General features: G+C 40.8%; 1 protein-coding gene across 6 annotated transcripts; it reads left to right on the forward strand.

Annotated features, from left to right (window-relative positions):
- Nucleotides 1–657: 657 nt before the first annotated feature.
- ampd2b (adenosine monophosphate deaminase 2b) lies at nucleotides 658–27,125 on the forward strand. 6 transcript variants are annotated; one of them, XM_078170094.1, is made up of 19 exons: nucleotides 9,461–9,615; nucleotides 9,746–9,886; nucleotides 15,691–15,815; nucleotides 15,921–16,051; nucleotides 16,131–16,199; nucleotides 16,312–16,414; nucleotides 16,577–16,766; nucleotides 17,814–17,955; nucleotides 18,083–18,172; nucleotides 19,409–19,538; nucleotides 19,638–19,832; nucleotides 19,971–20,102; nucleotides 20,208–20,371; nucleotides 20,853–20,979; nucleotides 21,077–21,240; nucleotides 23,331–23,451; nucleotides 23,676–23,849; nucleotides 24,124–24,234; nucleotides 24,353–27,125. In XM_078170094.1, the coding sequence occupies exons 3-19, from the start codon at nucleotides 15,786–15,788 to the stop codon at nucleotides 24,566–24,568; spliced, it is 2,289 nt and encodes a 762-aa protein (XP_078026220.1). In that variant the 5' UTR covers nucleotides 9,461–9,615; nucleotides 9,746–9,886; nucleotides 15,691–15,785; the 3' UTR covers nucleotides 24,569–27,125. The 6 variants fall into 6 exon arrangements, with proteins under 6 accessions (XP_033485113.1, XP_033485116.1, XP_078026220.1 ...); XM_078170093.1 differs by having other exon boundaries at nucleotides 9,751–9,886; XM_033629222.2 differs by lacking the exons at nucleotides 9,461–9,615; nucleotides 9,746–9,886 and adding an exon at nucleotides 658–1,026.
- Nucleotides 27,126–27,253: the final 128 nt, after the last annotated feature.

Genomic DNA, 27,253 nt, shown 5'->3' on the forward strand with positions numbered 1-27,253 from the left:
CAGAAATATTGATTGAACTTCTCTAGTCCGTAGAAATAATAGAATAGATCGAATAGAATAGAATATTCTTAATTATTAAGGTGGTGCTAGATGAAAAGTCAGCAGATCACCAAAGTCAGTTGGATTTATCCTCTGGGCACAATGAATGTCTGTAGGCTGTAACATTTCATGGTAATCCAAAGGTTGTTGAGATATTTTTGTCTGGATGAAAGTGGTCAACCAACAGACTGACCCTGCCATAAGTAAATGCTTCTAGTATGGCTACATATTCCAGTGTTTTGGTGTCTTCAATTATTTGCCGTGTATTATTATAATAATGATTATTATTATCTGTATTTTTTATTGCATAAGTCTATTGCTCACAAACATTTTTGCCAAATTTCTTTGTAGCATTCAATTGTACTATCACTTCTACTGTAATCACAACTTTTTTCCCCATTGGCTGGCCCACACATAGATTTGTGGTTGTCATGGCAACAGCAGAACTGCGGCTGCTGTGTATGTGTATTTTATACACTGTGTGTCTGTGTGTGTGTGTGTGTGTGTGTGTGTGGCAGGGGGGAAGCCGAGCCCCTCCATCAGCCTTGCAGCTCAGGCACGAGAGAGGCTCTCTGAGGGGGCGGGGTCTGTTTCGCTGCAGAGGGATGCTCCACAGCCCCACGCTGGACCAACCAATACCCGCTTACAGGCACGTAGCATACACGCTCACATACGCGCACGCTCCCATACACACTCGCGCCGACTGCAATTGAAGCCCCTCAAGCTGCCAGCATCTGTGCTTCATCTCTTCCCTCTCCTCTCATTTCTCCTCCTCCTCCTCCTCCTCTCTCACTCCGTAGCTCTCCGACGCTCCGTCCTCCGCAGATCTGACTCACTCAGCTCTCCTTTTGCCATCCGTGCCAAGCTTTACCGCACAACCTGGGATCATGTCCTCCAACCTGCCCCCAGGGACTGCAGCCGGCGCCAAAAGCAAACCCCTCTCCCCCTTCAGGAAGCGGGGCAGCCTGCAGTATGCAGCCAGCACAGGTGAGTGGAGGGAGTACGGGGTTGAAGAGGGAGGACGGCTTGAGTGTGTTGGTCCTGTAACAGAAGGAGGAATGTCACATAAAATGAAATGAGCCCAGGGTGCTGTGGCTCTTGACTGTTGTTGTTGTTGTTGTTATGTGAATTCTGACTTTTTGAACCATTATATTACTGATTATTTATCAGTGAAAGAAAACACTCATCAGAAGAGGGTGCAGTACTTTCTCTCTGTAAGTAGTTTGGGGAAATGAAAACCTGTTGATTGGGGAGGAGTAGCAGAAGATGCTCTTTGTGGAGGATTCGCACCCTGCAGTTTCATGCCAGTGTGCTGGCTTTTTGCTTTTACTTTCATCCCTTATTGTCATACTTACTTTTACAAATGACAAAACATGCATACATACAGATGTTAATTTGCAGTAGGATCAGCCAATGCTGCATGCAACCATTTTGATGTTGCTGGAATGTTGCACAACTTGTTGATGTGAGGTGAAAACTCAAACATTGTAAGTTTTCATGTCTTAACTTGAAGGATCCATGTGCTGGTGACACCCCTTCAAAACATGTTGCAGGGTGCTATATACACCGGCTTTTCCCTTGAGAGCAGCCAGGTGTTGCTTAGACAAATGTGATGACAGTGTTTTTCTTTCAGCCTGATGGCAGTGTGTGGCCTGGAGAGAATATGTAGGTTGGTACCTCAGGGACTTGATCCCCCACTGAATGAGAGGATTAGCCTCCCCTCTGATGTATGCACACACTGGTCAGCCTTTCATCCAAACTACAAAGAGCGTAGAATGACCGTATGACGAAATATCAGCCATTTAACTACCCCCTCCTCCCTTCATTCAGTGTCATCTCCCAAGCTAAATGGATTTTCTCACAAGTTGATTCAGGTTACATTAATATCCTGCATTTAATGAGAAATATTGGTGTACTTGTGTGAAGGAAGTGACACTTAATTCTTGATATCTTGGATCTATTTGTGTTGGGAGCAGATGATATAATCTCCCTCTATTGGCAGATTTTTTTAAATATTATAATTACATAACACATGCAAACCTTAAAAATATGCTGTATCTTTAAAAATCACCCAGGTCATGCTCCCACTAGGGAGACCGACAGTGACATGCCGTGGCATTACGGTGACTGTCAAGATGTTCAGAGATTGATTTTGAACCCTGACAATAAATGCAACAGCTGGAGGTCTGAGTGATTCACCAGCCCCCCTCCCTCCGATTTGGATGCTCTCTGTGATTACCCTCATTTATAGCTCGCTCCGTAGCTGACGGTGGTTATTACAAAGATTGCTCTGTAGGAGTAAATAGTCTCTGGAATAATGAGAGGCAGTCTTGGCTATTGTATTCGACAGACAGAGTTCTTTTTCCATTTTCTAGACATGAAGGACTGTGCACAGATTCTGTCTCCGGGGTGTGATTTAGAAAGTCCCTGCAGAGGCACAATAAGATAACATTCGTATTTTATGTTGTTAAAGCATCCAGGGAACCATCTGAGTAGGCAAAGATGACATTTAGATGACTCATTGTCTTTTGTTTTGTTTTTTTAAAAGGGCACTAATCTAGTTTTGGACAGATAATACAGTGCGGCCTGTGTAAACAGTAATACATGCAGGGAAAACAGGCTGCAGATACAGTACACAGATTGTATTAGACGGACTATTTTAATAATTGCCAGTATCATGTCTTTAAGCGCTCGATGAATATTTAATAAAATGATTGCTATTATTGATTCTGCTGCAATCACTCATAACAGGAGCATAAATTATTTAACGTCTGACACTTTTATTTCACTCGTCTGCCTTGTGATTGTCTTAATCGACACTTGGGCGTATTAGATTGTTTCAGTAAGAATCCTGAACTTTGGATCCAGTCTAATGAACTGATCGAACAGCACAGCAGAGTGGAATAGATGTGGAAGGCCACAGCAGCATCTAATCAACATTAAATGAGTTTGAATCCCTCCCAGCTTTCTTTAAAAGGTTATGGACCCCTGGTGCACATAATATACTGCTACAGCTCCTCTCTGTCTTGTGTGGTTTCATGTGAAGCGCTGAGGCACAGTGTTGTCCATATTTAGCACGTTATTGCAGGCTTTGTGGAGTGAACTCTGAAGAGAACGGCAGTGTGTGAATCACTTCTCTGGCTGTGAGAAGGTAGTTCTCAGATTAGAGCGCCACCCACTCACCAGTTAGCCTATTCTGTTCATCGTGCTGTTTTACACTTGTTGAACCACTTAAATCAGGACAAATGACAAGAACTTTATGTAGCAGTGTATTTGCACAGCCAGTATTACCTTCAGTAATATCAAAGACTAACACCGTCTATAATCATAATAATTATAAACTGTATTAGCACTTTGCAAACACATTTACAAAGTAATTCACAGATGTAAAAATGTATATGTTGTTTCTTTAAAACTTGATATTTCATTTCTAGCACAGCAATGTGTGACTTTCAGATTCTTCGCTTAGGCAAATACAGAAAATACTAATACAAGTAAAAGTCCCGAATTTAAAGGAAAAGTACACAAGTACCATCACAAAAACTGCTTTAAGTATCAAAAGCCAACCCACTGGTTGCCCTCTTTGGTATTACGTGAGAGGATGATGTACACCTGACTGCGATCTAACGCCACACACTGTCTTTTGCCTCTCTGCTGGCCAGACAGGCAGTTCTAATCAGATGGAGGGGTGCTGCCGCACCCGCCTATGCCCAGTGGCTGAGGGACATTATGTCCTGCCTTAATCTTGAAAAGATATGCTACTCAATTTGTAACTCATAAACAATTTCAAAAGGTTTGGAGGCCCCCTTTCTGAAATACCTCTGGAGCTGTCAGTTAAACTGAAGATTTTGTGTTTGTGTCTTGTTCTTGGTGCTTTTTGTCAGTGTATACTCTGATGAAGTAAGCCATCACTCTGAACCTGCCTTTTACATAGCCATCTCTCCTTCTCTCTTTTAATATTGAGCCTGACTCTCAGCTCATCTGACTTTTTTGTACTATTCAGGACATGGAGGACGTTATTCGAGCTGTTATTAGGTGTTAGTGGAATGGGGAGGATTGTGATTTTATTTCATGCTGTTACCATCATATATATGCTTTAAGTTTGATACCTGTTGTAATTATGAATCGTGTAATCCTGTTAAAATTGAATACAAATATTCATGATTTTAAATAAAGTAAATATACTCATTATACAGGAGGTGGTGCTTCTTCCAGTGTTAAACTGTAAGATATTATATTATTAGATTACTATAACTGATGCATTAATGCTTAAGCAGCATTAAAATGGTATCACTTTATACAGTATGCAGTTAATTAGTTAAACCTGTAAAAATCCTTCATGTTTCATAAACTGATCATGTATTATTTTATGTGAGAACAACTTCATGTAGCAGTATATTTGCTTGCTTTGCTAGCTTTGTACAATGTCATAAACAGCCATTATTAGATTCAGCAATAGCAAAAACACCCAATCTGTTTGAAGATATAATAGTTATTAAAGTTATTATAACAAATAACTTTATAATGTAAATAGAACTTTGCAAACAAATTTACAAAGTATTTTACAGATACATAAGCAGATAATGACTGCTCATGAGAGCGCATGAAATACACGATAAATTCTTTACAAGAGTAAAATATATACATTTTTAAATACAACTGTTGTTTCTTTAATACTTTAATGTGGATTCTCTCATTTCTGAAACAGAAATGTGCAGTATTCAGATCCTGAACTTAAATGTAGAAAAATACTCCATTACAAGTAGGGGTGTAAATCACAAGTTTCATCATGATATGCTATTGATTATTTGGACAACAATAGAGTATTTGCTAATATCAGGAAATGCCGCGATATGATTTTGATTTGATTCAGTTCAGTGTGTGATCGATAAGAGACGACGTCAGTAAATATCCTCATTGTTGTTTTTCTTGGCTGCTTGTCATTGTCTGTTTAAATGTTTAGGAAAACGGTGTGCTTGAGAAGAAATGGAGAGACAGACGTGCCATGGCAAATTAAAAATAAAGTCCTATCTTAAAAATGACAAAATATATATACTGATGTTCTCACTGTGCATTGATAATATTGAATCCTTGATCATTAAATGGATATATTGATCTAGATCAAGTTAGGTACAAGTAAAAGTCCTGCATTTAAAATCTAAGGTAAAAGTACACAAGTACCAACATAAATAAAGTACTGAAAGTATCAGTAAAGGTATTGATTGATCATCAGTTGTAATCTGCAAAGTAAGAAGTTATTATGGCTGTCAGATAAACCTAGTAAAGTAAAAAGTATAGTATTTAATAGAAGTATTTTCCACCTCTACAGGAAGCAATACTGTCATAACATAAAACATGAAATAGCTTTCAATTAGTTATTCATAATGATCATTTATACAGAACAGGAAGCTGATGACGGACCTTTGAACACACTGTACTTCGCCCACATCTTGTTCACGCCTCCTTTGGTTTGTGTCATTCTTTGTCATCGTTATGTGGCCACACATGTTGGAGTCTTTGTCATGAATGCAGCAGTAATAATTAGGTTTCCTGTCACTCCCCTCAGTAATGCAATCTGTGCAAATAATGATTGACCAAGCACCGGCATTTTCACCCCAACACACCCTCTTTCGATAACCTTTGCTGAGTCACTCCTTGTGTGCATCTGCATTGCGTACTGTTGTATAGTAGTCTGTGTCTCTGCTGCCCCTATGAACCTACATCTAGCCTGTTAGAGGTCTCATGGACTTGTGTCCTGTGGGTGGGACCACCTCTGATTGTATTGTTGCTTATATTTTAATGGTGTGGTGATGCAGAGGTTTTAAAGAAAGCTGATGCCAGCTGCTGCTGCAACACACTGAACTGTGGAGAGCCAGAGCCTTGTTTGAAAGGTAGAGTGCATGCTGCCACAGGCATTATCTGAAATTAAAGCAAATATCTAGTGGTTGAAATACTGCAGTGTTTTATCTGTCGGCTCCTTTTAATCTGTAGGAGAAAGTAACTTGGTACATTTACTTAAGTACAGCATTTAAATGGGACCTATTGTGCTTTTCTTATTTTCTGACATATACAGTATAGGCCATAATACTATAATGTCAGATGTTCATATCAAATGTGACCAAAGTTTCAAATAGTAAGGTAAACGTATTTAGATGAAATCCCTGTGGGCAAAAACCTCAGGTTTCAGACCATTCTGAATACTCTTTACACGTTTTTCTACTTTTGGGACAAGCGGACTTCAGCTCGTGATGCAAGTTTACATTACATAGATTAGACTGCTACATGAAGCCACATGCTAACGTTAGGAAAACAGGTAATCTTGGTTGCTGATGTTATAAATTTCTTCCCAATTTCGCATCACATTCCTGCGAGAACATGTCGGGTTGTGTTTAGAAGCTTTATTGGTGATTTCTCATGCTATAAATTGCTGCTATTCTCATTACAGTCATTCCCCGGCTGGGGAGGTGGGCAAGACCTGGAAGCACTGACCAATAACAGCAGACGGGGCTTTTTTGGAAGTGGGGCCTTAAAGAGACAGGCACAAAAAAATGGAGCGTCTCAGACAGAATGTGAATATAGCTGTTTCAGCATAGAGAGTATGAGGAAAACTTTTTTTTTAAAAAACATTAAACCATGTTAATGTGCTCTAGTAGAAAACTTAAATGCAATTATGAACCAAAAAATGAGCATAATAGGTCCCCTTTAAGTCGCCTAAAGTTTTTAGGTACTGTACCTATATTGTGAGTATTTGCATTTGTTGCTACTTTAAACTCTAAACTACTTTAATGACTGAGTCCCTAACACCATGACGAGCTCATGTTGATTTGTGTGTGATGCAGCGTTCGTCCATCAGATGGAGCCTGGTCTGAATAAATGCAGCTGATAAATCAGTGAACAGCAGTCACGTTTATTGTGCTCCTCTCGGGGCCACATATATTTGATTAGTTCTCTTGAAAGCTACTTGAGCTTTAAGTGCCTTGGAAAGAAACAGTAATTTCACCTTGATAGGCAGAGCGGTAATTTGCTCATAGCCAAATTGCATTTGACTCTCTGCGGTGCTCATAGTTTTTTCTGTCCAGTTTGTCAGCAGTGATTTTCAAACTGGATTGCTCCTGTTTAAAAAGCAGCTCTCTCCATAAGCTTGTAAGGAGGATGAAAATGATTGTCGAAATTGCCCAAAACTAACAATAAATTGATCTGGTTTTGTGTACCTGTGTATCCAAAGCCAAATATAGCCTTTCCCTCTGTCTCACAGACCTCTGCTGTTGTCACATCAGAGAGCCACACTGTTGCACTGACTGACATGTTCCTACAAGACAATAAACATAGGAGCTGTAGTTTATTTTGACTCCGTCTGACAAACACTGTCCTGCTGCTGTAAATGTTCTCTAGCGTACTGAAATAATCCTAAACAAATGTATTTTTTATTTCTGTTTGAGAAACATTTGCTAGAAGCTCAAGTGCCTGAGATTATTAATCTTATTGAAAATTAAGAAATATATTTCGGATACATTTCAGGCTTAGGGCTGAGTGCCACAGACAGGGTAGAGACAACAATAACAAATCTATAGAGTGATGCCTGCCTTATCCTTTGTACGAGAAGTGTAAAAACAGTACAGATTTTTAAATAAGATTCTGTGTCAGGGTAAAGGTAAAGACCTCCTATTTAACTTTGAGTTTTAAGTTAAGCAACTTAAGTTGAACTCTAGACGGTGTTGAGCAAGAGAAGATAAGACAGGCAGTGCAAACACTTTACACAAGCTGAGGTTGATTGTGCTCTTTTACTTATTGGTTGCAAATTAATGGAATTCAGTCTTGGCCAACAACAGATTTAATCAATATAGTTTTGTCTGTAAGGCTTGTGAAAAGCTCAATTAGGCTCCCAGTGATGGGCATTCTTTCAAACCTGTTCTTGACTTAATTAAAGGTCAGGAACATCTGATAAATGCTTCAGCGTATTGATCTGACTTGAAGCTTCGATCCAGATCTTAAAGTCTGGGTAAAGTGAATTAAGAGATTTGTCTCAAACATCATTACACATGTGGAAAATACTGAGAAATGTGTTGAACTGCAGTGTGGAGTAAAACTGTTTTCCACCATTTTCATGTCCAAGATTTTTTGGGCCAGCCTGAAATTATTGCTCAATGACACACTAGAGCCTTCCTTATCATAACCCCTCCCCTAATATATAAGAACTATGTTACTACTAGCATCAGAGGTCATACCATCAGTGTTGTTGTCACCTGTGTGTGAATGGCAAGGTAGCATTTTAAGTCTAATAAACACAAGGATAAACATCTTTGTTAAATGCCGGGACTGTATAAACTTGTATTAACAGTCTTTTAGCTGGAATGGTTACCCAGTTGCTGCTCACTGCTGTGTGTGTGTGTGTGTATGTGTGTGTGTGCGTTGTGCTAACATTCTCTGCTGTTAGATGCTGAAGAAGACTACGCTGTTGCGCAGCGACTCACTTGTTCTTCAGCTTGGGGATGTGTGTATGCTTTGTTGTACTGGGATAACTGCTAATGAGAGTCTGTAGCTTTCAGCAGCTCGATCTTCATTTCAGCTTCTTGTGCAGACGCACCTCCAGCGTTGCAGAGCAGAGAAACGATTTAGAAACCGATTTTTTGTTTAAATTAAATTTCTCAGTGGTTAATAACACACATTTCTGTGATGTGACACACTCAGAACTTTGCTTTAAATAGATTTTAACAGAAATAAAGTGCAGTCCAGTAAAATCTTTTTGCAATTCGAGTGTGCAGCTTTTGCAGTTATCCAGAGCAAATTTACACTCAGTGCATAAGTATAATCAGAGAACGGATATGACTGCAGGGAAACTCACACACTGCAAACACAATGACTGATTTCACAAATTATCCTGTGTCTTGAAATTGCATCAGTTTACTGAATTATTAATGTGTAATTTCATCAGTTTTAGCGCACACACAGTTCTGTGTTTGTAGCATGGGAAAAGCATGTTCCAGAAATTACTGCTGCAGCCATAATGGGGACAACGTGCTGGCCCTTTAATTTCATTCACGTGAGAGGACACGGAGGCAAGGTCTCATTCATTAGACAGTCGTCTCCCTCAGACTCCCTCTATTCAGCTGGCCAAAAAGGACCATGACATCTCCAACCTTACCGCTGAGCCAGCACCATTTTATTCACACACACACACACACACACACACACACACACACAGAGGCGACACAAACATCCCGAACACATGGTTCCCTCAGCAAAACACAGCACAGAGGATAACGTAGAGGACGGGGGGTGCTGTTAGAGAAACTCACAGCAGGAGAGCTCACATCCGCCGGAGACGTGCGACGTCTCCCCCCCGCCTCCTCTCCCTCCTGTGGTACATTCCAGATAGATGTCAGAGGCATTTAAATGAGGAGGATCAGCTCCAGAGGCAGCTAGTGCAGCGACAGCTGGCCTGAACCAGGAGGCAGACAGAGCAGAGGGGGGTCACACACTGGGATGTGAGGGGGAGTTCATGGATCTGCTGGACCAGCTCTTTGTATGTATGACAGGGACAGATTAAGGGAACAGAGGAGATGACTCTTTGACTCTGTGAGTGTGTTTATGTGAGAGTGTATGTGCGTGTTTTTGCCAGTTTTTGTCATTTGACTGAGTGTTTGAAGTGTTTCTTTCTTGTTTTTCTCCATCCCTCCCTCCCATCATGTTTAACCTATCTTGAAAGGACAGCAGACGCCATCCTGGGCCATTTGCTGTTTGGCATGCTCCATCTCCCTGCCAGGACAGCCTCTCTCTCCCTCTCTCTGTCTCTCTCTCCTCTCTCGGCCCTGCGAGCTGCTGGTTAACGCAGGCTCTGAGGAGACAGGTACGCTCCACTACCCTCATCCTGTGCAAAAGCACAAATAACGCTCTCCTCTCCTCTAACCCTCCCCCCTCTTTTCCTTTCCCTCTTCCACACTCAGTGCCACTCTCCTCTGCCTGTCCCTTGACGGCTTTGTGTTATAGCCCTGAGCACTGCTGTCTTTAGTGTGCTGAGGAGAATGTGTGTCGATTGATTGCCCCACAAACTAGCTTTCTCATGTCTTTTGGAGATGGTGTAAAGGTGCAACTATGCACAAAGAAGTGGAGCAGATCGATACAGAGTGCTGACTACACCTGCAACTGTGGAATCTGATCGAGAACGTTGTTTTTATGGCCGGTGGGCATCCTGCCTTTGTATTTTTAGCATTTCTTCTCTTTATGGTTCAACTGAGAGGGCTGACAGCAGTAGAGGAAACACAGTAAAGAAGTTTCTACTTGAATACCAGCATCAGCCTGCAGACGTTCAGTTCATGTAACTGCAGAGACTGAACCAAAGATTTTGATTACACTTCTTGAGAGATGTAAGCTGTTTGATGCAGAGTCATTGAGAGATACTGGAGAAGTACGCATCCTTTCAGAGCATCCTTTCAGCGTGCTGGAGCAGAAGAGCTTCATTAAATCCCGCTGCGTTCTCCTTGCCATGCGTGTGTGTTTGTCCTTTGGACATGACACTGATACGTGATAGTGAGCAGTCAATTTTAGCTTGTTATGCTGAATTGTGTGAAACACTGGAGTGTTAAGTGACATTTTCTATCTGATTTTTCATATGTGTTAGTTGTGGAAGCCAAACTACTTTGATTTGATACTTTGGCGTTAAAAACTGGGGCTAGATATTGAATTTGTCTTGTTTTTCAAGCCCAAACTCTCAAATACTGAAAAATGGCTTCAAGCGCCTGGTGAAATTTGTAATCTTATTTCTATATAGTTCCTGAATTAAATCAAAATAAAGCCAGATTTAGATCATTTTATTTAGGCAAAATTCCTTCACACGTCCTTGTGTTTCGACAACTTGTAATATTTAAGACTTATACCTTCTTTTGTTAAATTGAAACATGTTTGGTTTTTTTCCCAGTAAAAAACATTTTTATTCGTTAGAGTAAGGTATTGAGAAAGTACGATTTTGTTATCCATACTGAAACTGAGGTGGTGTTGTAGCACTAGTATTGACAAATTTCAAACAATACCCAGTCTTACAAAACTATGACTTATCAGAATGAACCTCCAGTGTTTATTTTGACATTCCTGCTTTCCCGGCAGCACTGACATATGTGAGCTGTGAGTAAGTAGTGGTTCTTGCTGTGAGACATTTGCCACCGAGGCTGTGATTCACTGGCATTACTTCTGGGCTGAGTACCAAATCTGTATCATCAATGGAAGCAGGTAGACGGAGATTGATGATGCACGGCCTGCGTGGTGGTAGAAAACAGAGAAAGTAGGGGTTAAAGAAAGGGAGTTGTATGTACAGGGATTCTTGTTGACTGACAGTGCTGCAGATGAGGTTCCACACGATGTCTCTTGAGCCCTGACGTCTTGGTCCCCTCTGGCCTGTGAAGGCTTCAGATAACTTTCCACTTGTAATCTCATCCCTGAGGAGCTTTTACACCGCACCATCCGGTTTGAGTTAGACCACAGCTCCCTGTATTGCTACTGAAATATGCATGCAATGGAAGTCCCTCTGCAAGCTGATACTATTTGACCTCTTTTTGAGAGTGTGGAAGATGATGGCTTGAACTATCTGATTCCACATGTTTCACTCATGTTGCATTTTGCTGCTTTCCCCCTGCTCCTATTAGATCAATAAAAGCTTCCGCCACCCAGATTATGTGGTATATGTTCAAGTGAAACGTGGCTGACTTTAATTTCTGAGTGGTTTGCTCTCCAACTGTGGGGGGGGGGGATGAGTTGTTATGTAACCATAGATGCTACCGATCCAAATATAGCAGCCATTAGGGGATTAGCTCCGGGCCCGGTAGGCTTGGCTAGGCTCGGCTTTGCTGTGGCCCAGCATGGATGTCTTTGCCGCTGGTCGCCTCTTGTCCTCCACACCAGTGTCCACTGTTATCACAGCAAATTGATGTGGACCCAAACGGACAGCAGAGATAATGTCTTAGCCAGCCATTACATTACACAGACGTGGTCCCTCCTATCACCAGAGGAGCGTCTATCTGTGGCTTGACTTTGTGGACTTTGTGACTGACACTGGGTGACAGTTTGGCATCACAGCATGTGCTCTCATTTTTATTAATTCAAGATGGATATTATATCAGGCCATGACCCACAATAGTATTCTTTTAATAGTGTTATTTTTTATTTATATCAGTTATTTACAAAATGTGTCCAATAGAATTTCTTCCGTAATGTTTGCAGAAAACACATTTGTTCTTTCACATTTGAATTTTTGACTAGGGCTTCAAGTAACGATTATTGTCAGTACTGATTATTTGTTCACAAAAGGTCTATGATACAGCCCTAACTTCTCAGATGAAGTCTTTAAGTTTTTTGTTTTGTCCCACCAGAAGTTCAAACCCCCCAAATTATGAATTTGTATTTATATAATGCGGGGACAAAACAGCAAATTCTCAAAACTGAGCAGCTGGAATAAGGGAAGCTTTGATGTTTTTGCTTGAAAAATGAATCAAACAATTATTAAGTTCAACTCATTGATTGCTGAAGTGAGTTGCACCATCTTGGCTTAAGCTTTCTTCTCACTGAGACTGGAAGTAAATCTTGCGTCTCATCAGGGGCAGGCTTTAAGTCAAAGTCTCGCCATTTCTGTATATCAGCAGCCTGATAATAGCCTGTATTTGTTCTGATTCATGTTTAACTAATGGTGACTACATGTAATTACTGTTGATGCAGTTTTGTTGTTTGTACATGGGTTGGTGCACTAGAGCAGGAAAACACAAGTAATATAGGTAAGGTGCAGGTGATGAGCAGCAGGTGTGTGACAGAGTAAGCAAACAGTTTTTTGACAGTGAAGTATGGCAGCATGAATAGTTTGTAGCATGGAAACTAAAATTGATGAATGGAAACTTGGACACTAACTTGTGATATACTCTGAAACTGTTAAGTGGAAACCTACCTAAGATGAATTATGGAAAGATGATGTTTTACCCGTGGGAAGGTGAGCACATCTGAAAATAAATGGGTCACCACACAAAATTGTTGTTGCCCAGAAACGCGTCTGAAAAGTACTCGTCATTCGCCCCTCAGAGGCCTTAAATATTTTAAACGTTTTTTATTGAAACTCTACATTAGCTTTTCTGCTTAAGTTTCCTTTTTATTCAGATAGCTTTGCAAACATGAACACACTGCTAATCCTTCACCTCAGCTTGTTGAACGAGCGACCAAACAGAAGTTCACCTGTGAAAAGTGCACTGCCAATGTCAGTTATCACGCTAGATAGCTAGAAAATTAGCTGCTAGAAAATTATGCACCAGCATATAAACTTAACTGCAAATGTCACTTCGGTCCATTCAGACGCTGGTATGGTCCTCACTCTTAGTACCGCTGCTAAGAACCGACTGTTCATTCATGAGTTGTAAGCTGCAGCCAAGTTTGTCTACTTTCTCCCTCCTTTCACGTTACCTGTGGAGCTCCACCTGCCAGCTGCTGTCAGTCAATTACTGACATGCCTCTTTTGTACAGCTCTATTCATTTTCATATCTCGATTGTCCTCATCCTTTATAATAATGTCACCCTGAATGATTAATGATTAGCTGCACATTAGTAAGACAGCGGGACAATGTTAACAATGTTTCCTAGCAGCACATGCGCTGCTTGGGAATAGCCATAGTCGACAGGTGTTTGATTATGATGATTATGCATCACTAAAACTAGAGTTAGGTGGGCTTAAATGTGCTTAATGTAACTGACGTAAAGTAATTTCCTAAGACTTGTCTGAAATTAACAGATCTACTTCGCAAGCAGGACCAGATTTAGGAAAGACCACTCCATGTCATTTCGTGTCTTATTTTGAAACTACTTCACTGATGAACCGATGAAATGTAGAAGTGATCTCCTTGGACATTAAATTGTCATTTGTGTGTCATTTGTTTGATTTAAACTTACTCAGACTTAAAGCTCAATGCTGGACCTCCATTATTCTGCCTTTTAAAAGGTCAAAGAACGAGTCAACTTGGATATTTATACACTGGCGAAATTTGTGTTTCCCTTCGTGTGCGCTGAAGTGTTTCAGTCTGAAATACTTGTGTATGTTTTGACGTCTGCCTTGTGGTGCAGGCAGACTTGTTGAGTGGGATGTGTTGATTGGACAGTGTTAAGCAGAAGGTGATAAAATAATGTGAATAGTTGTGGTCGGGCCAATGGTAACACCAACACCTCTTTTCTCTTTATAGCCCCTGTTCTGAATGCCTCTTCAAGTGTTTTTGTACCTTTAATGAAGCTTTTTGTCGAGGCCTAATCGGCCCAGTTAACTGGCCTCTCTGGTCTCCTTTACCGTCCCCACAGAGCAGACAGACTCAGACATGCTGTGTTAAATAAGTCAGACTCTTAATTTAGACGGGGCACAGTAGTACAAAGACAATACGGACGGCAGGTATCCTACAGTATGACCTTCCTGTGTGTATGGTCTATAAAAGCTGACTGATGACAGGCCCAGTGACACTCTGGCACACACGGGATGAAATATTTACCAGGATGATGAATATTTCAGTGGCAGGTGCATCGTTTCAAGGGGAAAGATTATTATCATTGTGGACAGTCTGCTAAATATACACCCGGGGGGGGCGGGGGGGGGGGGGGGGGGGGGAACACAGCAGTGAAGGCATTGTCTCCTCTCACTGTTGTCCAACATCTCTGTTTTCTTCATCGCTGTTGACAACCGTCCCTCTGAGCATCCACTCACCAGCTGTCCTTCTCCCAAGTCTTTTTTCCAATGACCATACCCAGTAGTCACTTTCCTTTCTTTCCTTTCTATGACTGCTGGGTTTGTATCAAACATGAGTCCTGCAGTGGCAACAATGGAGGGTATTAGCCGGTGTATGTGCTGATGGGCTCCGCACCTGAATGGTCCATTGTGTCTTGAGGCATAAACAGCCACTGAGCTCAGACCTCCACTGTTGTGTAAAGGCCCACTGATGGAGGAACAACAAGTCTCTGCAGACTGTTTGGTCACTGTGAATTAATTATTCGTGGAAGGAATGAAAAACAATAAAGACAGAGTGCTCTCATCAAACTGATTTAGCTTAGCTGATTCACAGTCGTCTAGATTACTTTTTCCATGCCGGTTGAAATGAGAGGATGTTTTCTATTTTTATCAAGGTTGATAATCTCATTGACAGTTAATGGGATGCAGCTGTTGCAAGCAAGGCTGATTCATGATCTTTCTGAACTGAAATTAGTTGCTGTGTCTGTTTGTATAGCTACTGAAATAGGGACTTACTTTTCTGACTATAATTACAAGATACTAAGGCCTTAAAGGGACAGTTCAACCCAAAATCAAGCATATTTTCCCTCTTACCTGTAGCGCTGTTTTTCAGTCTACATTGTTTTGATGTGAGTTGCTGAGTGGTGGTGATATCAGTCGTAGAGATGTCTGCCTTGTCTTGATTATAATAGTACTAGATGGCTTGACTTGTGGTGCTCAAAGTGCCAAAAAATATATCTGATTACATTTGATACATCTGATCTCTTGATTTGGGAGTGAACTGTCCCTTTAATGTGCTGAGCCTCAAATTAAGACTGAGATTATTTTAGGTGAAACATTCTTCAATACTTCCAAAGATTCATAGTTTTCTCACTCATTTTATGACTTTTCCCCCTCTTTCTCCTCCTCTTTATCGCCAGCTGAACTCCGTGGTGCCCGCCACCTCCTCACTACCCAGCATTCCTTGCCTGGGATCCCTGTGGCCTTGAAACAATCTATAGACCTGCGTACATCTATGGACGGGAAGTACAAGGAGATTGCTGAGGTTAGTGCTCAGTGGATTAATAAACTAAAAAGTTGAGATTAACTTTAAACTGATTTGTGGCTGGATGTGTAGACTTTCATAATGTTGTTTGCTGTCTGTGTGAAGGAGCTGTTTTCCCGCACTCTGGCAGAGAGTGAGATGCGCAGTGCCCCCTATGAATTTCCCGAGGATAGCCCCATCGAACAGCTGGAGGAGAGACGTCATCGACTTGAGCGACAGATCAGCCAGGATGTCAAGTAAGTGCCAGAAAAGTAAGAAGGTTGTTTAGAGTGTGCTCTGATGATCTGAAACAATGATGAGCTTCTCTGTGCTCAGATATGAACCTGACATCCTCCTGCGAGCCAAACAGGAGTTCATGAAGACTGACAGTGCCACAGATCTCGAGTGAGTGTTTCCCTCGGCCGTATGCAGCAGTGTTCTTGTTATTCAGTATGTTTATCTGAAACTACGAGAATGGAAAATAATTTAAATCATTTGTTTGTTTTTTGTTATTAAGATACATGAAGGAGCAGAGCCAAGCACCTGACCTGCAGGAGAGAGAGCTGGTTCCAGAGAGAGAGTACCAGCGAGTCTCTATTTCTGGAGAGGAGAAATGTGGGGTAAGTCAGAGTCCCAGTAATGCAAGAAGTCTTTCTCAGTAGAAGCACCTCACGCAGAATTTTTTTCATGGTTTTCCTCACATTTCGATAACACCTCCTCTCTGATAAAGACACCTATTTTATCTGTGTTATTCATGAACATTCTTTTGTTCTTTCATCAAGGTCCCCTTCACAGATCTGCTGGATGCAGCCAAATGTGTGGTGAAAGCTCTGTTCATCAGGCAGAAGTATATGGGTCTGTCGCTGCAGAGTTTCTGCAGGACCACGGCTCGTTACCTGCAGGAGCTGAGTGAGAGACCTCTGGACTTAGAGATCTATGAGGAGGAGATCCCAGAGACTGGAGCCACTGCAGGTACACTTGAACATGTGCTCATGTTCACCACCACGGTGATAGCCTCACATACTGTACACTGAAAAACTGTCATGCAAACCCAACAAAAACAAGGCCCTGGTTTTCTGCTGAAACGATTAGGCGATAGGAAATTAATCTCCGACAATTATGGTAATTTAAAGGTGGTTGATTAAAAGTATTTAAGTAATTTATCAAGCAAATCTCAAAACATCTTCTGGTTTCAGCTCCTCAGATTTGAGGATTTACTGCTTCTCTACGTTTGCGTGCACAAAATATTCCGGTTTTTGTCCTTATTCTGAAAAAGACAGTGTTCCTACTAAGCTGTTTAGATGGCCACTGAAAATAAATATTCCACTAATATTCCCATTTACAAGCAGCTATGCATACTCCCATTAACGTGACAACCAAAGGCCATTGAAAACATGTACGTTTTAAGATTTGTCTTAAAAGTGTCAGTGGTGGGGGAGGATTTAATTGAGAGTGGGAGGCTTTTCCAAAGCTTTGGAGCAGCTACTGCAAAGACACGATCTCCCTTACCCACCAGCCTCGATCGCGGCACAGTTAAAAGACAATGTTCAGAGGATCTGAGAGGTCGAGAGCTGGAACAGGGGCAGAGAAGTTCAGCAATATATTGGTAATCTGGGTGACATCTTGCTCACCTGGTAGAGTGAGTGTGTATCCTTTGCAGCAGCCCGTGTTTGATTCAGACCTGTGGCCCTTCTGTGCATCATTGCCCCTGTCTCTCCCTCCTACCCTGTCACTCTTCACCCCTGCCATCAAAAGGCAAAAAAAGGCCTAAAAATAGTCTTTTAAAAATGAATTAGTAATCTCATATTGGTATGTGAATATAAATCATGTCCAGTGTCATGTGCCGCACTCTCACATTAAGATATAACCAGGTACACCCACAGATTTCACAATCCATCTGTCACACACCCCTGACTGGTCCCTCACAGCGTGCCGGCTGTTTAAATCAGACCTCACTTGCATGTGCGTTCCCACCTCGTTCAGAGCCGTGACACAGTGCCACATTCTGTCTCCTCTCAGATGCCACAGTGCACCCACCTGTTTCTGAAACACACCCCTATGAGAACCAGGACCCTGCCAGCATGCCCCATGACATGGGTTACGGCTGCAAGATGGTGGATGGTGTCATGCATGTGTACACGATGAGGAACATTATGGAAAAGTGAGATATTTAAGATGAATCACTCGCATGCTCTATCTTTTAGTCCTCTGTGTGTGTTTATAGACTTGTGTCACACATTTTGTTGGCAGCACAGAGTTTCCTGCTTATGTTGTGATGGTGCTTACAGGAGCACAGAGCTGGAGCTGCCATATCCAGACCTGCAGGAGTACATCGCTGATATGAACGTCATGATGGCCCTCATTATCAATGGACCAGTGTATGTTTTCCTTATTTGTGAATACAGAGCAGTGTGTGTATTACAAACTTAATTTTTTCAAAGGGGACCTTTTATGTTTTTCCTTTTTTTTTTTGTCATATATAAAATGTTACAACGTCTGATTTTCGTAATAAACATGGCCAAAGTTAAAAATAATGAGGTAAACGTATGTAAAAGTAATCCCTGTGAGCAAAAGCCTCAAACTTCAGACTACTTTGAAATTTCTGTTTCCAGCAGGGTTTTTTTTCTACTTTCGAGCCAAGCTAACGTCAGATCATAACGGATTTCTTTATAGTCATCTGCTTAAGGCGCACTACTGCAACTGTTTACATTACAAGACTAAACTGCAACATGTAGCTACATGCTAAGGGAAACACATAATCTTGGTTGCTGATGTTGTTAATTTCTCCCCAATTGAGGAGCTTTAACTTGTGATTTCCACAGTAGAATATGCCGCTGTATGTTATCACCCTACAGTCATATCCCAGCTGCAGGTACACTGCTACATGTAGCTGCATGCTAACATCAGGGAGACATGTAATCTTGGTTGGCCATGTTGTTAATTTCTCCCCAATTTTGGATTATATTTCTGTTGGAACATGTCTGGTTGTGTTTAGAAGCTTTTATTAGGAGGTTTTCATGGGAGAAAGTGCCACTGTTCTCTGTTACAGTCATTCCCAGCTGCAATGATGGTACAGAGACACTGAGATACAGAAGACTTGCAAATGCAGACAAATCAGAGCAGCCTGGGCTTTTTCAAGAGGGTAGTTAAAGAGACAGGCGTTAATACACAGTAAGGTAAGGTAAGGTAAGGTAAGGTAAGGTAACTTTATTTGTACCCGAAGGTAGATTTGGTTCACAGTTTAAGTGATGATTTGGCTTCATCCACACAAAACAGACAAACAGGTCAGGCACAGTAACATAGTAACAATAAAAAGGTAAAGTGTCATCAGTGCGTCAATTCAAAGTGCAGGATTAGACAGGTTTTCCAGCACAGACAGTATGAGGAAAATGTTTTATGAACATTAAAGCATGTAAACATGTTCTAGTAGAAACATAAAATAGAAGTATAACCCCTGAAATTGAACATAATAGGTCCCCTTTAAAATTATGATACTTGACCATTAAATATTGTTTATCAAAGGACTCTGTCGGCTCTTTCCTTTTTGAACCATCTGAGCTACATATTCAGCCTATCTCAGAAAGTACCAATTATTTTCTTTTCGTTTGTCACAGAAAGTCCTTCTGCTACCGTCGTCTGCAGTACCTCAGCTCCAAGTTCCAGATGCACATCCTGCTGAATGAGATGAAAGAGCTGGCAGCACAAAAGAAAGTTCCCCATCGAGACTTTTACAATATCCGTAAGGTGAACTTGAGAGCTGTTTCTTCTGAGCCTTATCAGAATTATTTATTGTAACCCAGAACCAGACTCCAATAAGTGATTTATGTCTGGATTGTTTTACAGGTCGACACCCACATTCACGCTTCATCCTGCATGAACCAGAAGCACCTTCTGCGTTTTATCAAAAGGGCCATGAAGAAGTATCCTAAGGAGATTGTGCATGTGGAAAGAGGCAAGGGTCAGACGCTCATGGAGGTGTTTGAGTCCATGAACCTGACAGCCTTTGACCTGAGCGTAGACACCCTTGACATGCATGCAGTAAGTAACGCCCATGGAGAGGATAGATAAAAAGCTAATCCTTGGTTAAAAAATGAACCATGCTTTTGATATGACAAATAATGATTCAACCAGACTGCAGAGATTGTTTGAATCACATTGGTTCGGCTCTTCTTGCAGGACCGTAACACCTTTCATCGCTTTGACAAGTTCAATGCCAAATACAATCCCATTGGCGAGTCCATCCTGAGAGAGATCTTCATCAAGACAGACAACCACATTGAGGGGAAATATTTTGGCCACATTATTAAGGTGTACATTTTGCACTTTAAACCCATCCATGACTACTAATACCTGCTGAACACGTGCATGAGACACAGGCGCCCCCTGCTGACTGTTTGTGTCACTGCCCCTCAGGAGGTGATGGCAGACCTGGAGGAGAGCAAGTACCAGAACGTGGAGCTCAGGCTGTCGATATACGGGCGCTCCAGAGACGAGTGGGATAAACTGGCCAAGTGGGCGGTCAAGCATCGGGTCTACTCCAGCAATGTGCGCTGGCTTGTGCAAGTGCCACGACTCTTGTGAGTAAGCCCAGTGGTGGGAAGTGTGATAATGCAGTACTGAGGCATTTCAGCCTTATGTCATTTTACACTTCTGCTCCCCTACAAGATATTTTAGTTACCATACATGTTTTAAATTTACACACAAATCATAGGATCAGTTAATGATATGATGATTCGTTATAGATAAAGCCACCCAACAGAAAAGACAGTTGTTAACGTTAACATTAAATGCTACATGTTGGCGTAGTATTAAATGTCCCAGTCTGTGGATAGAGTAAGAAGTAGACGATCTTTAAACTTTTACTTTTATTTCAAATACCTGGCTACTCTTCCAACACTGAGTAGCCTGTATTGATGTTTACAAACAGCCACAGCAGTCGCTAAGCATCTTTAAATACCTGCAGCATACACAATTAAAAAGATCACAACAAAGGTAAGTTTTCATCAATACAACCACAGTATCACAGCTGATGTCCTGATTGGTATATTTCTCTCACAGTGATGTTTACCACACGAAGAAGCAGCTGTGCAACTTCCAAGAGATGCTGGAGAATATCTTCACGCCTCTGTTTGAGGTCACAGTCGACCCTGGCAGCCATCCAGAGCTGCACCTCTTCCTTCAGCACGTATGAAGTCTTTTGCAGTGCAGTCATGAATTTAAATTATTCACATGTATTCAGACCTCAGATGATTTCATGGATCTGTCGTTCGTCCTTTGCATAGGTTGTAGGTTTTGACAGTGTGGATGATGAGTCGAAACCAGAACAACATATCTTCAACCTGGACAGTCCGCTGCCCGTTAACTGGACAGAAGAGGACAACCCGCCCTACTCCTACTACCTCTACTATATGTATGCAAACATGACTGTGCTGAATCACCTGCGCAGGTACGTCACTACACCTCAGTCCAAGTGGCTGCTGTTATCTGCTTTTTGTTAAAGACAGCAGTCGGTGACTATATGTTCAAGTGTTTACGGTCAGGGCAGGGGTGATCACAATTAGGTGGTACTACTGATTCTCAGATTCAATGTATAGACTTGTTTGAAGATTCTTTAAAAGTATGAAGTGTTGGGGAGGAATATGTACCTCTTATGCTTTCACAGTTTTGCAAAAGAATATATAGAGAAAAAATATTTTTGCCCCAACTGAGGGGTTTCAGTGTCAGAAAACTTGCTTAACTTATTGTTAATGAATGAATCTTACTACTGAGGCTACTACTACTTATACTAAAATTTTAAACCACTCAATATAATTTTTTATCCCTGAGACACAAACCAGATATATAATTGTATATATATCCAAGACAGATTACAGTTAATTTGCAAATAAATATGGAACAACAACCTTTTCTTCCCAAAGGTTTAACGTTGTCTTTTTTATATTTAATTGCAATGTCCGAATCTCGTACAGTAGGATTTCATTATAATTTCACCCTTTAACATGTCAGTTTTAATTTGTTTTCCTTTACATTTTTCTAGCTGCAATTTATAATACATAAAAAAAATAATTTAGATTTTTGATCAGAGAAAGGGAGAATGTTTGTTTAGGGAAAAGAGATGTAGGGGTGAGAATTAATAATATTTTAGTGATACTAGGGCCATTATCAGTTTGGCTTATTGTTTTGATTCTTATCGATTCCCATATTGATTCCTGATGAATTTTTCATTTGTAGCAACATCATGTTTGTCATTATCTAAATGGATGAAATATTTGCAAAGCATTTATTTTCACTTAGGGTTTTTTTTTAGTCCCAGAAAAATGTGCCGTGCCTTGCCTGCCTGCATGGCGCTATTGTTATTGTAACGTAGGATATTTACCCTCCATAACCGATGTGCTGCTCAGTCGGGAAGCAGAATCACTTGTGCATAGAGTGTCATGTCCATGGCATTCCTGGAGTTAAAGTCTCTGCTGCGTAAAAAGATGTTTCAGCATACCGTTATTTGAACTTGTCATTTTACAGACATTATGGGTGGCACTGTTGTCATCTATCCTCTTGAAATCAGGGCTCCCACACGTTCTTAAACATAAAATTTCAAGGACTTTACTTAGGATTAAAGAAGCCAACACAGCATAGTTTGAGACATGGATTCACTGAATACAAGCTTTCTTGCACATCATCATTTGACTTTAATCACTAAGTATGTGTGTGTCACACTTTCTTGAGGCAGGTGGTGCGTGAAACAAGGATGCAACTACAGGAGACACATGCAGACAGCAGAACGTAGCCTAATATCAAAAGAAGTTCCATTTCTTTTCCTTTATAAAAACATATAAATTCAAGCACTTTCATTGACTCTTGTCTAACTTCCAAGGCTTTGATTTTTTGGCCTCGAATTCACAAACTTTAAAAGATTTTAAGGACCTGTGGTTCATTGACATGAAACCACACTTTGAACTGCTTCCGTTCCTCTCAGCTATGACTCCCTTTTGTTGCAAGTTTCCAGCAGCGTGGACACATGAGTTTGATGTCATTGTTTTGCAATGAACAATCGTCAGAAAAACATATCAGCATCAATAAAAGAAAATCGATAAGCTTGGAGGCATACATTGCAGATGGATCAGACAGTTTGGAACTGGTTCTTAAGCGCCATCCCTATATAAAAGACATATATGTTGAATTCATCCTGAACTCATTTGATAGCAAATTGTCTCCACTTCACCACATTAAAATCAGAATACAAAGACCTTCATAACAAGGACATTTTGTGCATATGTGTGTGTGTGAGCAGATTAGCTCCATAATACTGATACAAAAGGTAACGGACCACAAAATACGCTCTTATCCTTTGGGATTCATGTGTTCCCCTGTATCTGTCATCTGTTTTTATGTTTGAGTCACTGGGGAAGAACAGTGAATGTTCATTTAAGCAGACTACACTTTGGCTGACTGTTTACATCCCAAACAAAGCTGAAAATCTGTTCTCCTCTTGAATCCGCTGAAGTAACCCTCATAGTATCTGTGTCTTTTGCGTTCCAGGCTGCGGGGGTTTCACACGCTCGTCCTTCGTCCTCACTGTGGGGAGGCTGGGCCGATCCATCACCTGGTGTCTGGTTTCATGCTGTCAGAGAATATCTCTCACGGTCTGCTGCTCAGAAAGGTGTGACCTCAATATCACAACAGCTGCTTCATTTTCAGAGTTTATAAGTCAGAGAGTTTGTGAGGAAATGATGGAAATGATTTAATAAAAGCCTCAACTCAGCTAAATCATCTGACTTATGTTTGTTCATCTCACTCATGGAAAATCAGGGCAGTGGTATTAATATACTTCTTGAGGACTGATTGTTTGTAACAGCACCAACATTATGCCTTATGTCCCTGCAGGCTCCTGTACTGCAGTATCTGTACTACTTGGCCCAGATAGGTATCGCCATGTCCCCTCTCAGCAATAACAGCCTGTTCCTCAGCTACCACCGTAACCCGCTGCCAGAGTACCTGTCCAGAGGCCTCATGGTCTCTCTGTCCACAGACGACCCTCTGCAGTTCCACTTCACCAAGGTCAGCATGCACAGCCATTCACTTGTATCATCCTTCACTTTAGAGTTTCTCTGTAGTCAATCCTCTAAAATGTGAAAACTGACTCCTTCTTAAATCAGTGTCAGATGATAAATCCTCTCAGTCCAGAGTTTGTTTTGGTGAACAGTAAAGATTCGCAATTTCGTCTTCTGGCATCTTATCTGAGACAGAACTTTGGGAACTGTGTCATTAAAATGCACCTGCTGTTAAAAATCCACTAGCAAGCGGTGTATATATTTTTTTGCGTTGTGTGTAGGAGCCCTTGATGGAAGAGTACAGCATTGCCGCTCAGGTGTGGAAGCTGAGCTCCTGCGACATGTGTGAACTGGCCAGAAACAGTGTGCTGATGAGTGGATTCTCTCATAAGGTATCATTTATCTTTTATACATTACATATTATCCAGTTTTACTTGTTTACAATATACAACACTCTCCTCAGTGTGTTGTTCTGCCGAAAGTTTGATTTTTATTCCTCTTTAAAATCAGGTGAAAAGCTCCTGGCTCGGCGCACACTACATCCTGGAGGGGCAGGAGAGTAACGACATCAGGCGCACCAACGTCCCCGACATCCGTGTGGCGTACCGGTATGAAACCATGTGTGAGGAGTTGAATTTAATCACACAGGCCATCCGCACAGATGAGCTGGAGACCATTGAGGAGGAGGGGAGTCTGTGTATGGGAGCCGTGCAGGGAGAGAAGTGAACATGCAGCAGACACACAGTTCTCACTACATTCCCTGTTTGCACGTCAGGACTTTGTACAGATTTACATATCAACATATCACACCTGTGAAAAGAGAAAAGCTTTGTTACAAGAAGATTATGAGAGTTGCTACTGTGGCAGTACGAGAGAGGACCTACAATCTGTGTACCCGAGGTGTTTACTTCCTTTTTGTGTCTTTCTTTAATTTGTAATGGTGATTTCACAATGTCTCTTGATCTATTTATTTTTAAATTATTAGACTTACATGGTGTGTGACTTCATTTTGTCAGAGTTTTTGTGCTAAGTCTGTATTTCCTGAACCAACGTTGGATAATATCGACATTCAAGATTCAACCCATGAATAAAACTGATCAACTGGATCCAGCACTGACCGATTAAAGTAAGATGATCTGGAACAATTTTGCAAAGTAAAGAGCCTGTAGGGCTGTAGCTACCATTGAGGACTCTGAGGTCACGCTCTTGGTATCCTTTCTGGCAATTTGGGGGATTTAAGTGACCTTTGAGAAGTTTACATTCTGTAGTTAAAATGTACACATGGTGTGCATTTCAGTAACACCTTATTTTATGTGTTTAATTTCCTAATAAGTTCTGAGCAAGTCTCCTGGAAACAACTGTATAACCTGGTACTAATTAAAGGGACAGTAGAGGCGAAGCTCTGGGACAGTTACTTCAAGTGTTGCACCAGCTGTTCTTCAGTTCAAACTTAACTTAGTGTATCTATAACACAAGTTACACACAAATAATTCTAACACAGACTCGCTGCTTTCTAGCAAACTAGCAAAGGCTATCATTAGCTTGCTATTAACATTTAAGTCATTCATTAAGTCACACCATTTGCAAAGGATTGGTGGTTAAGTTGTAAAAGAATGTTGGGCCTCCTAAAACTATTGTTTTCAGAAGTTATGCGGCATTCACATGCTCCTCAAACAGTCACATTTCCAGAGTTGGGAAGTTGTTCTTCTGACTTTATTGTGTTCATGAGCTTTAAGTGGTAAGGTGAAAACAACATGGACGCTACAGAAGGATGTATTTTATTGATCAGAGCATTTAAACATCACAGTTATAACAGCTTGAAGCTTGACATTACAAAATGATTTTGTTCCCTAAAACTGTTAAAATATAGCTTTACCTGAAGAATGCCAATAAATAACTTTTCTAACTAATCTAGGTCAGTCCACATCAACAGCAACTAACGGTTACAACCTAAAAACATGTTACAAATTACATGTAAGCAAAAAAAAATTACATGCAGTATGTGAATTAATAAAAAGTGTATTGCTAAGAACTGGACATTCACTTACGACCAACATGTTTCTGCATATATAACGTCAACTTTTCAACTCGCGTATCAACATCTTTGCTGACTATCTGAGTTGGTGTTCCAGTTAGGAACTCATTTTTTTTGACTATTCTGATACCAAATTAATGCAAGGGTATGTTACATGATGCAACATCTACTTTCCTGTTTACGTAGTTGATTGGATGGTGCTACAAATGTTTCCTAGCAACCAGTTTACACATTATTACAGTTTTCAGCTGAAGCATTTCGTAGGTTTTGAAAGTGTAATCTGGCGTAATAGTATCACAAGTTTGAAAGTGTGTTTTGGTTACTAAGAATTCAAGAACAACTTTACACACACACACACACACACACACAGCAATGGATTAAGAACAGTTGGTGCAACCTAATCCAAGCACCACCATGTTTAGAATATAAATAAATATCTAACTGAATCACTTCCTTTAGTGTCGAGGGGAGTCTACAACGGATGACCTCATTACCTCTAAAATCCTGGCTACAGCCCAGACTACTTACCAATTTTGATTTTTGCAGTAAAATTTGTTTAATGTGATGCAAAAACCTTTCAAGAATATTTGTTGTCAAATTAGAAACACTGCATGTTGACATTTCTAAGTGTAATTATCCACAGGACAATACCTCATGCTGTATAACTGGCAGAAAAATCTCTATCCTGTGTATTCCTGCTACTGTTGATGATATTAACAACATGTTTCCGACAGCTGTTCTCATGTTGCCATATTCTTGCTGTTTTGTTTTTTTAACAGTCTTTATTCAGTAGAGTTGCATGAAGGTGCGTCAGTCTTTGTTTCTGGTGTGCAGTGATGCTACTCAGTCGTAGCATCTTATTATACTAACACTTATTTTGTGACATTGTTTCTTCTGACAGTCGATCTGATACCATCTGTCTTTTACACACAGATATTTAAAATACATACATCTCTGAGTCATAGTACAGTGAATGATGCATGATCTGTTCCTTCAGTTGTCACTCCTCCTCACACAAGTCCAGCCGGTGCCAAATTCATGATTAAACACGTTTAGAGAACTGAAAGTCGATGAACTTGACGAACCCTTCTCAAACTCCTGCCTTCAGTCTTGGTCCTGATGTTATCTGTGGGGCTGCGTGTTGTTATTCAGAAGCACTGTGTGTCCCTCCAGAGACTTATATGTGCTGTTTGTGATATATTATTTAATTGCATTTGTGTCTAAGAAAAAATAAATGTGATCCATATTGGAGCGCTTGACTTGCTGCGTTTTTTTTTAGATCACAAAAAAAGTAAATAAATGTCTTCTGAAACTTAAAAATGCAGGTTACAAAAGCAGCAGAGACAAAAAGAATAATTAAAATATTACCACAAAGA

This window comes from Epinephelus lanceolatus, chromosome 8, assembly GCF_041903045.1.
Source record: "Epinephelus lanceolatus isolate andai-2023 chromosome 8, ASM4190304v1, whole genome shotgun sequence".
NCBI lineage: Eukaryota > Metazoa > Chordata > Actinopteri > Perciformes > Serranidae > Epinephelus > Epinephelus lanceolatus.